This window comes from Symsagittifera roscoffensis, chromosome 10 (assembly GCF_963678635.1).
Source record: "Symsagittifera roscoffensis chromosome 10, txSymRosc1.1, whole genome shotgun sequence".
NCBI classification, from domain to species: Eukaryota; Metazoa; Xenacoelomorpha; order Acoela; family Convolutidae; genus Symsagittifera; species Symsagittifera roscoffensis.
Window position 1 is genome coordinate 7,213,368 of NC_087071.1, and position 16,610 is coordinate 7,229,977.

Sequence of the window (16,610 nt, forward strand, 5' to 3'; positions counted from 1 at the left end):
TAACAAATGGAACATTTCAGCCCACATTTGACAATTTTTTTTAATCAGCATTATCAACCTCTTTATGGACAAATGAAAAAAATCTTAATTTTTTCAAAAAAAATTTAAGTAGCAAAGCTTTAAGAAAAAATTTGAACTGTTTGAAAACCTTCCCAATAATTGAACAAAACAAATTTTAATATTTGATGACTCTTATGGAGAAATTTGAAATTCTAATTTTTTCTAAAAATTGCTACTGCTGGAAGGAAGACACAGTGGACTGAATACAAAAAAATATAAAGCATAAATTGTCCCATCAAACAAAAAGGGAAGAGATGTGGTCTTGTCAAATTACACACATAGTCTTGTTCAAGTCACCGAGAGATGTTTTACAAATCAATATATCAGGTCAACAACTAGTTCTAGGATCTCAATTGTAAGAACGGTATGAAGATGCAACATCTATTCCCTATGTTCATTTAGTAAATGATTTGTCTCCAAAAACAGTTGAGTCTCCAAGATATTGCACAAACAAGAATTGAGTACCATCAAAACTTCATTTACCAGCAGGAGCAAAAACAATCACTTCTTTAGCGAACATCTAGTTAATCTGATGCGAGGCGAGCTACAGTTTTGCCGCAAAATAGACGTAGTTAAACATCGAAGAGAAACATCAGAATTCGCTCGAAGAAAAACTTCACTGCATAAAAGAAGAATTATTTTATGCTCTCCCAAAGGCTTGCAATTGAATGAATCAATGGATTGATCTAGAATGAATCATTTTGTTTTTATTTCTTACTCACCAAAATTTTTTGATTCTATTTACAGTGCTCTGTTTTATTGATTCAATTTTGAACTCTCCTACAATTAAACTTTACCAGTCACAAAATATCATTTTAGATAATCGAGACACAAATGAATCTACTGTATATTTGTGTGTATACTAAAGCAAAAAGATACTAATTTCCCAAATATTTACTTTACGATTTTGGAAGCTACTCAAATTCCGCTGAAACTTGTTATCAAGCAGAATGCCAAAATGAAAGATAGAGGAATTTGGATCCCTTTCAAAATCTGAAAAGGTTACTCGGAACAGATTGTACTGTAGGGGCAGAGCGGCGTACGGTTCTGAGCTAAAATTGAGTAAAGCAAGCGGTTTGTCAAAAAAGAAAGTAAAACTATTTCTAGAAACCAAAACATCGTAAGCAAAGTTTGGTCCGTCAATCAGACGTTTCCAAAGACTTCAAGCTTTTTCAAAATGTTTCGATAAAGTTTGGTAGATGAGATGAACCTGGCTTTTGTGGAAAAACTAGCGAATTGAAACAACGGAGTCAAATATTTAAAGATTCATGTTGATGTTTTCCGCGATTTGTCGGAGCTAAAACAATGAAAACAAAATATGCCAAAGACATTTTGCAGGCTTTTGAAAAAAAAATGATTTCTAGAAAAAACTCTGTCGAAAAATTTTGGGTTGATAAAAAAACAGAAAATGGAGTAACATTCAGAAAAGTGTGCAGGAAAAAGACATTGAAGTTTACTCAACAATGAGTAAAACAAGAGCTGCTTTTGAAGAGAAAGCCTTTCAATCATTAAAACACATAACCTATCCCTTCATGGAAGTTCATGGTGAACATCCATTCACAAGTTACCTCAATTTGCGTCTACAGGTAATTGTCGCTTTAATAGATATATTGAGAAATCATCATTAGATGTCAAGGATACTGATTCATCTCAATTCTGTAGAATAAACCTCTAACAGGGTAAAAAAATCAAAACTCAAAATTGGAGTTAAAGGGAGAGAATTTCAAAGAATGGTTTTCTTTTTCTAAAGGGATAAAAACCATAATCTCGGCAAAACTTACAAAAAGGCCTCCTACATACATCATCAAAGATACCGACAACAAAGAAAACGTGAAAATTTTCTGAAAACGAGCTGAGAAAAATTCAGATTTGAGTGTAACAATTTTCAAACTAAACTTTTATCAAGTAATTGTCAGGGATTCTTTTACTATTGAGCTGCTTGCTATTGTTTCTTTTAATGGTTACCCAAAAAATAGTCTCAGTTCTTTTACAAGTTTTCTACCCAATTAAACACATACGAAAGGAGAATGGGAGTTTGCTATTTCAGAATTATCATATCCTTTCCTTTGTACCAAAATGTTACTGAGGGAACGTTTACATTCGTCGATTGCAGAGAAAACTCTCAGAAGAAAAGAAAAATCGAATCGATGCATCTTGAACCAGGCTTGTATCCAAATTTTGTTGATATAGTTGTAGCCATGAACGACAAAACTTGAGATTGACTAGGTGCTCAAGCATTTGAATAATACGAAATATGTGTATAAGTAGTCAAGAAAATCAACTCAAACTCTACAGCTTGCAAAACCTTTTCAGACTTGTTTTGCCTAAACGTTAAGTTATACATTGTCTATATGTTAAAAAGCGTATACTCTGGAATAAAATTAACTATGACTTTACTAACAAACTTTCAATTATCAATAGAAAAGTTATTTGAGAAAAAGCTAATCCAAGAGTCTGACATGATTTTCGACAGAGCTAAAAAGGTGTCTTCTGAATTACTTACTCAATAAAAAAAAACTCTACCATAGAAAATGACGCCATTAAACTTTTTTCATAGAACAGTGAAAGTTGTAAAACATTTCAACCAGAGAAGTTACGTCATAACTCATTAACTTCTAGAGTCCTCTTATTTTTCTAATGAGATTACATATTAATTTCAAAATTTTTATGAATCTCCCAAACACTAAAAACATACATTAAAAATTAACCAATCAGAATTCCACAACAAACTCTAAGGTGAGGAGATTGTTGAAAAAAATTGTAGGTTTTATAATTTCAAATGTTTTTTGTTTTCAATTCAAATTAAAGATACTCAATCAAAGTTGAGTTTAATGGGAGTTGTTTTCAAAGTAATTATTCAGTTTTTAGAAATCTTTTTCAAAACTCGATTCAATTCAAGAAGAAATCTTATTCTAAAAATCCTCGTATACAAAATTCAACCCATTCGATGAGACAAATTGTTCTCTTTTTCAATCAAAAAACTTGAAGTGGCGTATACTTCTTAATGGAAGCGATAATTTCTACGTTTTTGGAGAATGTAACTAAAACCTAACTTAAGCTGGTAATAAAATACATCTGAAAGAAATATATTTCATTGTAAGTGAAAATCTGTGACAGTACAGTTCATTCCAGCAACACGATTAAAACATTTAGAAAAAAAACAGAAATCTATCCCAAAAGTTGAAAACAATCATAATATAACGGTCGAGTTACTGCATCCAAATCAAAATTGGTGCGGACTCTTTCAAAATTTTCAAATTTAATAAAATCTCCCGGTCCGTTCAGCAAATTATCATAGATCTTTCAAAATGGAGAGAACTCGAGAACTCGAGGGAAATTTATAATCTGAAATTTTAGAAATTCGAGAAAAAACTACGGGTTGGTTTTCTTATGATTCAAATGAAAACAAAAAATGATGAAATAGTGGATCTAGGATATGGAAACAGTTTGCAATTGCTTACAAGTGAATATTTCTTACAAATGACAGTTTTTGAAGAAATGGTTGAATGTGACATCACCTTCAGAGATCCGAAGAAGTTTACAGTCTCGTAAGAATTTTCCTGCATGATTGGCAAAAAACTGAAACCATTCTTGATAGAAGATACAACTAAGAAATAAAAATGATTCAACAGGGCAATTTTTCTCTTTTGAGCAGAAAACGTGGTTTGGCACATATCATAAAGAAGAAAGGGACAACAAACTTAAAATTTCACAAAGATTTTTTTTTGTCTTTTACGTGTTATTAGATTTTTCCATTTGATTGTAATTTGGATTTTGTCTCACTTGAATCAAAGTTTTCTGAACCAAAGCTGGGTTTTTAACGAATTATTAGGGCAAACTGCTAAGAGAACATTCAAATACAGTTAATTATTTTGTCCCAAAAGGTTACAAAGTCACTATGCACAGAACCACGACAACCAAAAAAACAGTCAACCATCTTCAACAGATCGGACTCATATTCTGAACTTTCGAACTTTTCGAATTCTGTCCAGATACAATGAACCAAGAGTGTGCGTGGAAGCGAGTTTTTGATTAGAATTTAGATGATGTCTCTTAAATTTTTTCCCAAATTAGTCATTTCTTTGCAATGCTAGGCATTTTTTGACTCCTTCCTATCGTAAGTTATGACGAACTGCTCGTCTAAGCTGATAAAATACCTTTTTGGTCGATGTATCAATTCTTCGATAGAATATGTGTTTGAAAAAAGTGTAAAGACTGTCACATTTTGATATATGTAAAATACTTATCTAATATCTGCAGACATTGGCTCAGAGTTGTTCCTAGTAAAACCAAATAAAACTCAAATTTCTCCAAGGAATATAAAGAGTTGTATTTTTTGTAAAACTCGTTCAGAGGGGAAAGAAACAGTTATTTTTTTTACGATAACCTGAACAAAAGTCGGGGAGAGCATAGCTTGAAACATAGCAGTGATCATCTGGAAGAATGGTTTTTGCAGGGAATTGTCGATTCATAAGGGAGCACTGATAGTTACATTACTTCCGTTGATAGAAATTTCACACAAAATCTTCCATTTTTGGTACTACTTCAGTATATGGAAATCAATGTGACTCATAGTAATTATTTTCTTTTTCATTTAATCTCTAAATCTTTTCTCTCATTTTTCCTCATCTGATCAGCTTACTCTTCTAATCAAAATGTACCCAGGAAAAGACACTACTCCCACATACCTTGAAATTTCGAAAAATCAAAATAAAATTGGGAGACTTGCTTGGTCCAAATCTCCTACAAGGCGAAAATTTAATTTGAGCCCTGCTTCTAACTATTCGAGAAAAATCAGTTGGGAACTGGCAAAACCCCAGCAAGACGAACTTGGTGAAAGAGAGAGAGAGAGAGAGAGAGAGAGAGAGAGAGAGAGAGAATATAATAGCAATGCGGAATATGGTTGTTCATGATGCTGAAAACTTTGACTTGAAACTATTTATGAAGCCAAATCTGGTAAAGAGTCAACTATGGATCAGGTACATCTTCAGTAGAGAATATGAAAAAGTAAGATACGACATGAGAAGGACGCGTGCTACAATCAAGAAGTACAGTGTGAACAAACCACCCTAGATTCAATTTCAACTCTTCACTGCAAAGGAAATTGAAGGGTTGAAGCAAGTTGCCTATGTCAACTATACTATCTATGAATTCAAACAATTGACTCAAATTTTGGGCGACTTGAGATTTTGATTGGTTTCATCAAAACAAGTCAGAATCTAAGTAAGAGAAATTGAAACAACTTGTTGTATTTCTTAATGTGGCATTTTTGAAAGAAAATGTAAAATTTTGAAAAAGAAATTAAAACAGAACATGTATATTTCAGCTAGAAAAACATCACTATCAAGAGTACACTCAATGTTTGAAATCTGGATGTATCAGGTTTCAAAGCTAAAATTTTTCAAAACCAGAATAGGAGTAGAAGAGTGAGGACGTTGATGAAAATTTCATTCATTTTTTGACGTACAGAAACACCAGTAATTTAATTTAAAAATGAAGAGGATACTTGATACAGAAGAAGAATGCCGGAATTTTGAAAAATAATTTCAATTCTTAGATTGGCTACTTAGTAATTAAATAAAAATCCAATGGAAAAACCCAAAAAATAAAAAAAAATTGAAGACGAGGGTATTCATCAAGTATTGCAATTTGAAGTTTCTCAAACAAAACCTTTCTAATAAAATAGAAAGCTTTTCTTAAAATTATATCTGTGAATATTTTCTTCTGTTAGTTAGTATCAAATTTGATAATGTTTTCAAAACGATATTTGGTTGATATCAAAATCATTAACATTTGCATTATAAGTAAAGCTGGGTTCAGATTAGTTGATAAAAAATCCATGATAGGAAAAGCTTGAGTCTAGTTGTTTAACAACGAAACATCTAATAACCCTTTGATAAATACTGCTTGATTCTAATTGGTTGATATCAAATTATTTAAAAACCCAGTATAAGAAAAGCTCGATTCTGATTGGTTCGATATCAAATTAATGAAAAAGCCAGGAAAAGAAAAGCTCGATTCTGATTTATTGATACCAAAATTTTGAAAAAACAATGATAACAAAAGCTTGATTCAGGTTGTTTGACATCAAAACATCTATCAACTCTTTGATAAACACTGCTTGATTCTGATTGGTTGATATCAAAACTATTGAAAAACCCAAAATAAGTTAAAAAGTTGTTTCTGATTGGCTGACATCAAAAAGTCTAATAACTCATTAACAAACCTAATAAAAAAACAGTTTGATTTTGATTGTTTGATTTTATTACAGCTGCATTAAATAGGATGAAAGCCATTCTGATTTTCCTTCACGTTGAAATACAGTTGGTCAGGAATCTTGCATAATTGTTAATTTACTTTTATTTATTTTTTGTAACCATTAAAATTAGTCTAAATCTTCTTCTTAAAACTTTAAGACTCTCTAATTCTCCCATTTTTTCTCAAGTCTTTTCTTACATATTGGGATGTAATCACTGATTGGAAAAAAAACTGCCTGTCTTGATGTGGTAGATGTTACCCACGATAAATGCATCAAAACCTTGTAAGACTTGTGGAGTTTTGAAGTGTCTTGATTGTAATTTTCATACATATATCAGCGAGGAGTTGAATGTTTTTTCCAAGAGGAGGTATTCTCCTTGTCAAAAGGATCTTCTTCAAGATGTTAAAAAACGCTCAGCAAACTCCGAAGATACTCCACCACAAGATACCTTCAAAAATTCCTATGAAAACAAAGTAAACAAAGCAAAAAAAAAATTTATCGAGAAACTGTATCCTGCAACAAATTAGAACTCTGTACAAAATTCTAGTTTTTTGATAAGTTTTTATGAAAAATTAGTCTTGAAAAAGTATGAAGTACTTTCAACGCATTTTTAATTGTTCATTTATGCTTTTGTTCAAAGGTCTGATTGACGATAAAACCAACTCGAGCGATAATCAGATTCAAAATCCCATGGACGTCTATCGAAAAATCGTTAAACTACCGTGAGAACAGCTGTTTTGTTGTTTTGACTTTTCTGTAAATGTACATAATATGAGCTAAAAATTGGATATATTTTTATTAAAAATTTGAAACAAAATCGTGGATAAAAAAAAACAGACCAATTGATTCGTTTTGCCTAGCTATCAATTTTTAAACTTTATAAATTAGTGTCTTCGATTGAGTTTATATAGTAGTGCGTTTTCAAGCAGATGAAAAATGGCTGATACATCAAAAACAATTAGTTTTTACTGTTTTTGATAACTGACGATGACGAAAAGATAAACTTTGGATTTTTTGTAGGACCATGAAAAAATCTGCACTAGAAAATCACTTGAAATTTAATTTTTAAGGTTAGAGCCGGATCATACAGGTATCTGGATCAAAAATACCTTTCTGAAGCCTCTTAGAAAATGGAGTTTTTGGTGAAACGTTGCATCGGAATCATAAAAAGTCTTCAAAATGATACAATTTTACATATGAACTTCATTTTTTGAGTGAATTTTTGTTCAAAGTGAAGCGATTAAGAAGTCAGTAGATCAACCAGAAACCGAGAAAGACTTTTGTTGATGTGTTTTGACAAAACAAAATAGAAATCCAATTTATTTTTACAGGTTGTGAGATCAATTTGCTTCATTTCAGATAATAAGTTATAGCTCTAGGGAAAATTCAACATAACAACCCTCAATTTTTGTGTTTATGTGTAAGTTTTCAGAAAATAAAATATCAATTGATGACCCAGGTAAAATTACATGAAAATTCAGATGTTTTAGGGCTTTTTTCAATGAAGTAAACACATCTGAGTCAAAAAAATTTGACTAAAATGTCATGCAAAGTGAGTTCAAAACCGGGAACCTAAATAAAACAGAAAGCAGGAATAACCATAAAAAACCAATTATCTACAGAAAATTTGTAAAAAACTTGTAAAGTATAAGCAAAAAGAATAATCCGATTTGAAGAAGTTTCGCATTCACTTCATCACATTCTATTATACTTGTGAAACTTTTTCACACCTTTTTAAAATTGTTTCAACAGTAAAAAAAAACACATTTAACTTCAATTAATTTAATTTACATTGCTCAAGTGAAAACAAAACAGAAATTAGAGTTTTGGATGAACTTGGGGTCATCATTCCCAAAAAAAGCCGAGGACGAGTTGAACCATGAACTTTGATGAAGAATTTTTAGGGAATAATACAATGATTAATCAATTGAATTGAGGTTTTAACAAAATATTTTTTGGCTGGATTAAACAAAGTAGTTACAATTTCAAAACAATAATTAAATTGGAAAAAGTTAGGAAGATGCTGAGTCTAATATGAAACAGTTCACTTCACTTCTTCAAAAGTATGTTTATTTTATGTTTCTTTCGGGAATTCGGAAGTTATAGCATAGATTCAACTTGTATAAGCCTTTTTTCGGTCTTCACAGCACTAATAAAACGCATCGTAGCTTAAATAAGATCAATTCTAATCGTCGTTTTTTTCAAATCTATTCGAACCATCAAATTTTATCGTACTCATACTTTTAATCAAAAATTGTATCATTGCCTTGAACACATTTTGGGTGTTGACGCTTTTCACGTAATACAGCATTGGTTTTTTACAAAAGAAGAAGATTGATTGCAAAAATTTACCAAAAACCGCAAAAATTTTCCAAAAAAATGAGGTTTTTTCAAAACATTTAAGGTTTTTGCAGGAAAACTTACCACCCGAAACTTATCACCCTATACCTGTTATAGGACGTTGAAAAATCTTTTCACTGTCTTAATACATAAGATTTTAGCAAAATCGGACGCCGAAAATTATTTTTCTCGGAAATTAACATCTTACCATCTGAGACTCTGAAACCTAAAATCTTTTCCCATGCGAAGTTTTAGTTCCTAAGACACTCAATTGACAAAATGTATTGAATTGGAAGTGAAATTTAAAAATTTCAAGGAAATTTATAAGTCCCAGGGTTGTTTAGGATAAGGAAAGTAGTTTGAACACGAGAAAAGATTTTGGTCCTCGAGATGAACCTTCATCAATTTAACATCAATTAATTTATATATTTGTTTTTTTTGTTTTTTTTGTATTTTTACAAATTTATACAGTTGAAACAAAAGACTTAAAGAAAAATTACTGCAAACTTGAATTTTGAGATTGAAGTTTGACACTCTGGTTGAAAAATGCTTTATTAGTTAATTATGATTTATTACCTAAATATACGGCTTTTTATATTAAGTTTTCGGCTTTTTTATGCAGTTTATACAGTAATAATAGGTTTTACGGCACAAGTACTTTGAAATTTTGTCGCCCTTGTCTGCGTATTTGTTCGCTTTGCGATGCAGGTTTTGGTTTTTGTCTTTTGTTGTGATAAATTTTGGGCTAAAATATTGGCTCGGCTTGATAATACTTATTGAGACTTAGAAGTGAGCTAATTTTCTGTCAAATTGTTTTGATTTGTTTGATTTTTCTAAAACTAAGGTAGTAATAGGTTGCTCGAGACTCATTGGTCGCGTCAGATGCCTTGAGATCCCGGGTGGTCTTCTCATAGAGTAATTTCGGAAGAGGGTACCCCGGATGCTCGTCACGCAATTCTTTTTGGCCGGATAGGTTTTTGCAAATCCTTAGTCTAATAACATTCCTACTCTTACTCCTAGTCTCAGTAGGTCTTATTGAAATGTTATAGCTGAGAAGAAAGCAACTAATTCGTATCTTCAATAATTTCAACTTTACAATTTATCATAAGTCTTAGTAATGGATCATGATTGATAAGTTATTAAATTTACAGTCAGAAATATCAAAGTAGAATAAGTTTTGAACGGTTCAAACTATACAGCCATTCTAATAAATCAAGTCCCCAAAACTTCTGATAAATAAAAACATCAGTTAAAAGTATAGTTTTTTTTGTTTCAGCTGCAACGATTAAAGCACTACACATCATATTTGAGAGTAGTTATTTATGTAGTATGGGCAGCGATATTTCGTCAACGGTAGAACTGGGCGGGGGTAAGTACGTGTACGACACCAAGAAATCACTAGGGCATGGGGCATTTGGGGTTGTGTACTTGGGTCACGTCAACGATCGGTCTCGCAAATCAGTGGCTGTCAAATGCATAGACCTTAAGGATGACAGCCGAGATAATCTTATGAGAGTGCTTCACGAGGTAACTCTCCTGCTGACGCTGAAGCATGACAATATCGTGCAGACATATAATTGCTATCCCGTGAGTTTAAAACTTCCACAGTTTTTAATTGCAATTTTTACCAGATTATCATGTTTGGTTTAATTTGGACGCATCCTTTGATTTTTTCCGAATGCAACAAAGTACAAACTTCAAGGAAGCATTATAAAAAGTGTTTTCAGGCAATCAACAAGAGGCATTATAAGATGTGTTTTTAGGCAATCAACAAGAAGCATTATAAAAAGTGTTTTCAAGCAATCAACAAGAAGCATTATAGAAGTGTTTTCATGCAGTCAACAAGAAGCATTTATAATGTGTTTTCATGCAATCAATAAGAAGCATTATAAAATGTGTTTTCATGCAATCAACAAGAAGCATTATAAAAAGTGTTTTCATGCAATCAACAAGAAGCATTATTAAAAGTGTTTTCATGCAATCAACAAGAAGCATTATAAAATGTGTTTTCATGCAATCAACAAGAAGCATTATAAAAAGTGTTTTCAAGCAATCAACAAGAAGCATTATAAAATGTGTTTTCAGGCAATCAACAAAAAATCACAAAAAAAAGTAGTTTGTTAAACACTGCATGGAAGATACCACTCGATCTCTAATCCAGTTCCATGTGTATTTGAGCGGAAGAGAAATGTTTTTATTTTATCTACGTAGAATAAGAACAATTTTTCAATACCAATTTTAAAAAATGTAAACTGGTTGTTTGAATAATTCGCAGAAAAGAAACACTTGTTTCAAAACAAAACAGAAAAAAATTCATTATGAGGCCAAACTTTGCCTTATATAGGCGCACAATTTTGTCTCTGTATGTGCCTGGATTCCAAGTCTTTAAAAAATTGTGGGAGTCCGTATCCAAGTTTGAGCGTAAATAATCTATTAAAACGGATTATTATGATGATTTTTGATAATTATATATTTGTTTATAAATTAGGTGCTTGAAGGATATATAACTAATAATAATCGTGATTTTTCCGAGAGATATAATCTCTTATAAACGATTTAAATTGATTATAGTTCTTTCAAAAAAACCCTTAGAATCAATTATAATCGATGATAATTGATTATAATGGATTATAATTATTTAAAATTAGATCTTAAAAATAGAGATTATAATCTTTTTTTAATTGATTAAAATCAGTTGTTTCTCATTTTTAGTAAGACTGGTACTAATATCGTAAAATAATCGATTATTAACGCTTGAAACTGGATGCGGGAACGGTCAAAGAACATGAAAGAACAAAAGAAGAACAAAGGGTGCGTGCTTGCTGCGGAATCCTCTTACAATGCACAAAATATACAGTTTAGCCTCGTACTGTTGAAAAAAAAAGAAAAAAAAACGAGCAAAGAAAACCACTATGGAAGGCAAAAGATGTTTAAGCGAGGTGTTTTTGTTGTGTTTGATGTGGCATTTCCAAAAACGTTTGGTTATACTTCAAAACAAGTTGCAGTTCTTTAGAATATTAAAACTTATTGATGTTATGGCCTTGAAAACATCGTATCTGTAAAATGTTTATAAGCAGCTGATACATTTTCTCGAGCACTATTGCGTTTCCCACTTGCCTAAATCTTGCTGCTTTGATTTTCGCACCTGAAAACTCAATATAGATGAAAAAATTTTCTTTCCTTAAGTTTTTTCACTACCCTACTAAATAGACGCGATTTTGCTGAGAGCATTTTAACTGCAGTATTGATTGGTATTTTCTCATTTTTTGCTTACGCATTCTGATTGTGACTTTGAATGAATGTTTCAAATAAGTTTTCCGTATTCGATTTGAGAAATAAGTTTTTGTTTTGAGTCAAGGCTAAAACACCGACCTGAAAAACTTATATATTCTTTTTATTAAGCACCTTTCATGCTTGAATGAATATTTAATGGACAAATTTCCTGAAATCTGAAAAACTTACTGTTATCATTCATGACTTTTTCATCAAATCAACCAATACGCTCTATAAAAACACGTTTTTGTGCAGTATCAACCCAATGTATCAACCCATTTTTGTGCAGTAAAAACTTTGTTTTTAGACTCAATTGTTTGGTTGTTTTTTGTTATTTTTGCTTGAATTGTTTCTTTTTTGGGAGCATTTTGCATTAGTTTTATCTCTGGTTATGAAAAACTCGTTTCTTGAAAGCTTTGTATCTTTGCAGCTGTATTAAGAGCTTCTTTATAATTAGCAAATATACTCTTTTTGAATATTCTAAATTGGCTGCTAAACCGTTCCAAAAACTTGATAAAACGTTCCGAGAAGCGAGCTAATTGAGTCCCCAAAATAAATGTTTCTCAAATAAGTCTTAACATGATTACTAACTAAAAAAGTTTGCAATTAGTGAGACTTTACTTATTATTAAAACTTTCCTGGCACGCACTTTCAAAACTAGACTGAGACCATCTCATTACCATTTCAAATGCAGAAGTTTTTCTTTGAAAACCACAAAAAAATAGTTTTATTTTCAAAAAGAATGATTAAAAAACTTTTACTAAAGAAACTATTGCTGCATGATGTAAACGCCACAAAACGGTTTTTTCGTGACATAATACTTGCTGCATCACGTCGTCACCAGATTCTCGCTGAACGGGATCGTTTCTTTGTTCCAGCTCGACCGTTTTATCCAAAATCTTTCTGAATGTTTTAAGCAAAAAGATCGGGACAGAACTTTTCAAGAGAAAAAAAACAGTGCAGAGAATTCATCCAGCTACTGATCACAACAAGTCAAAAAAATAAATTCTGCGCAGTATTCCGGTTATTAACTTGCTGCAAATATATTTAGTAGCCGACCCAATTTTTTTAACCATAAACTTAACTCTTGACCGTTAGAGATGGAACATTTACTGTGCAATCTGCTGAAATGAGAACACATACAAGCACATTGACAACTAAGAGAAAAATCCTCAAATTTAGAGTCAACGTCTCATTAAGTTTTTTTTTCTCTGAACACTAAGAAAAGCGACTAAACCCTCAAAAGCATTGGACCGGATGGGACCGGAACTCAAACATATAAGAAAAACAGTTGTTTATTTTTTTTCTCACCTTTTACTTGTTCTCTTCTTTTAAACGAACTTCCCCGATTTGGAAAATTCCGTTCCAAAAACCAAACAAGATCTCAATTTTTCAATTTCGTACCGTCCTATTTCGAAATTAGGACCAGTTCTTAAGATTGTAGAATGCTTGATCCATTCCGCCCCAACCAGATTCCTACCCACAACCGATCATCAACATGGCTTTCGCCCGATGCTTTCAACAACCAAAGCATTTTCTAATCTTGATTTTTTATCGGCGACTCTCTTAGCCAACAAAGGCCACCACTTGATATAACAAAAATTTTCGACATGGTCAGCTATTGCTGCTCCCTCCTAGATCTCCTTACTTAAAACAGGCTACCAGAAAGCCTGTATAGCTGGATGTCAAAGTTTTTGAGTGAGGTTTAATCAAAAAGTTTGTTCAAGGACACCTTTTAAAATCTAGTAGTGTTTATACAGTTGTCTCTCAAGGCTCAGTTTTATCCCTAACAATTTTCAATTTTTGTGCTCACGGCAATCCATTATTGACTTGATGTAAACCTACAATCTACTGAGGACGACTTCAGCTTTTTGTCCACTCCAGAAGCAGCCTGATCACCCTTCAGTGGCCTGATCTGTTTTATCTAAAGAGTTAAACAAACTACAAATAAAATTCCCCAAGTATTTTTTCCTCTTCTAATTGTTTGGCTCGCCTTTTCCTTCTTCGTAGTAGTTAAAACTTAATTGAACGATGCCCGAGGCAAAAAAAAGCCGGCCGGAAAAAACGAAGTACCCGAGTGCGGCTCTTGTGCCCTGGGCCATCTTCAATTATGTTATAACTCTTGAGGAGTATGTTTCTGTTGTTTTTGTGCGAAATATACCAAAAAATTGTAAAAAAGCCCCGAAAATTGAAACAACCCTGCATAGTGCACGAAACTGTGCAAATGATTTCTTGTCTCAGTTTTTCACTTTTTTCTTCATGCAGTTTTTTTCATGGCTTGTCGTGAAAGAACATATGTGAAAGTGTAAAGACATACTCTTCTAACAAAAACTTCAACATAAATATGATTGCAAAAACGAACAACGGTTGTCTTTTAAAAATCATGCAGTTTTTTTCATGGCTTGTCGTGAAAGAACATATGTGAAAGTGTAAAGACATACTCTTCTAACAAAAACTTCAACATAAATATGATTGCAAAAACGAACAACGCGTGTCTTTTAAAAATCATCCTAAAACATTTAGTCTCTTCATTGACCCGTCCATTAAGTTTGCTGAGCAATGCAGGCGAACATTCGCTGAAGCTTCGCGCGGGGTATTGATCATTCGGCCTGTATCCGGGACTCTTGACGCTAGTCCAAAGAACTTTTACTGACTGTTTGTTCAATTTTGGTGAAACCAATTTTAGGTCATGCGAGCACAACATGAATCCACGCTGCCTGCCAGTAAAAGTTTATAAGCCAACTTCAAACAAATCAAAATACTGCTCTCTGTCTGACAAGAGGTTGTACAAGATGATTGCAAGTGTTTAGTTACACTCATAACTACTCGCGGCGCAATTTTGCTCTCAAGGTGCTCGTTCCAACAAACATGGTACTATATTTTCAGCTTCATCCCAACCCCCCCCCCCCCTTAGCGAGTATTGCCTGGTTTCACGCTGCCAGTAAAAAGCTTAAGACGAACTGCAAACAGATCGAAATATTGATCTCTGCCTAATAACATGGTCCACAAGATGAGTGCTATAGTGCTATAGGGGTGGTTGAGATTTTTTAATAAAAGTGTATGTGAGAGTGAAAAGTTTCATGGAATGCAAGGAGTAGTATTGATGCCTGGATCATTCTGTATAGCTTATACCTAATGGTGCATATGTTAAAATTTATTCCTTATGATCCTTATGTAAAAAATTCATACCTAATGATCCCTATGTATGATTTTTAAAGCTAATTATCCCTTTGTGAAACTAATGATCCTTAATGATCCCAATGTATATTTTTTATACTGAAATTTTTGTTGGCCAAAACTAAATTCGTTCTATGCATTGAGGCGATAAATTCTTTCTGTTCGCCACCAATAGCTCGGCAAGCTAAACTGTTTTCCAAATTACTAAAATTGTGCAATTTATTTTGCTGTTAACTGTCTTTGCGAATTAATTTTTTCAGTGTTTCTATAAGCTCTATGGTCTTCGAGAAAATAGATATGAAACAAAATGGTTGAATTATGCACACAATTTTCCAAAACAAGTGTCGTTTTAGGGCACCAAAACCAGCCTGGGGTCATTTCCAAGTTAGAAGTTCTCAATCCACTCCAGGTAAAACAGTGTAACACAAGACCAAAAGTGTATTTAAAGTAGCCCGCCATTACCTAACTGCGATAAAACGTGGAAACTAATAAGATTTATTACACTGTTTTAAAGCAACAAATGTTGTAGTGAACTTGAATCAAACACACAACCTTAGAGTTTTTTTGTTTGTTTTGCGTCCCTTTGACTGCGGTATTTAATCTTCAACTGTTTCGCGGTCGACGTATCGAGGTACCTTTCATCATCCGAAAACGAAGAAGAAGTGACTGTATTTGGATTAACCAATTCATCGATTTCGATATTTCTCTCAGCGATTTCCGTGACACGAATTCTACCTGGATCTGGAACTTCATAGCTGGTGACCCTATTTACCAGGTCTCTCAACGATCGGCTCGGTTGATTATTCATCTCAAGAAAGCTATCTTCTGACCCGTAAGTCGTATCTTGCGTGAAGATTTCTTCTTGGTTGGATTTCTCCTGATCCCAGTCTACAATCTCATCTTTTTCCTTAAAAAAACTTCAACCAAGCGTCTATATCTCGATTTAAGTTGTGACTGGTGCCAATAGTTTCACTCACGTTCCTTTCTTTATTGTCATTGTCAACATCGTCATCATGATTGCTATCGGTATTATCAAGAAAGAGAGAAGCATTCACGGTTCTATAGTGACCGTATGGCAATGTGGAGATACCATCGCTGAGATGTATTGCTTATCATCATAGGCTGACATTGCGATTTTGTTTGCTCACAAAACAGTGTTCAGATCATGCCTCACAGAGATGATGCGAGTACTTTCGGCTCCTACAAGGTTTCCAGAGTCGAGAATATTGATGTATTTTTCACGAGTTAGCAATTGTCTCCGTGTATCTACAAGAAAAAAAGATGCACTCTAATATTTTCTTTCATATCTTTACTGTTTTGCAAATTTAGACATGAATTTGAAGATTAAAAAATATATAAACTCATCCTTTTCAGAAGATCCCCCTTGTTTGAAAAAAGTGTTAAAATCTTTTCAAATATTTTTTTGTTTTTCAAAATTTTTTCCGAAATTTTTTTCAATTTTTTGTTCCAATTTTTTTTTCAATTTTTTTGCTTACAAATT

At 32.6% G+C, this 16,610-nt stretch overlaps 1 protein-coding gene across 2 annotated transcripts in view; it reads left to right on the forward strand.

Moving 5' to 3' along the window:
- Positions 1-16,610, forward strand: part of LOC134855399 (serine/threonine-protein kinase ULK1-like) — a 52,645-nt gene that overhangs the window by 18,529 nt on the left and 17,506 nt on the right. Inside the window, exon 2 of one of the 2 annotated variants that reach the window (XM_063871907.1) lies at positions 9,936-10,246. The exons of the other annotated variant lie outside the window; for it this stretch is intronic. Within the exon in view, the coding sequence (XP_063727977.1) occupies positions 9,989-10,246 (258 nt within the window). The 5' untranslated portion in view covers positions 9,936-9,988. The remainder of the gene's footprint in view (positions 1-9,935; positions 10,247-16,610) is intronic. 2 annotated transcript variants of the gene reach the window in all.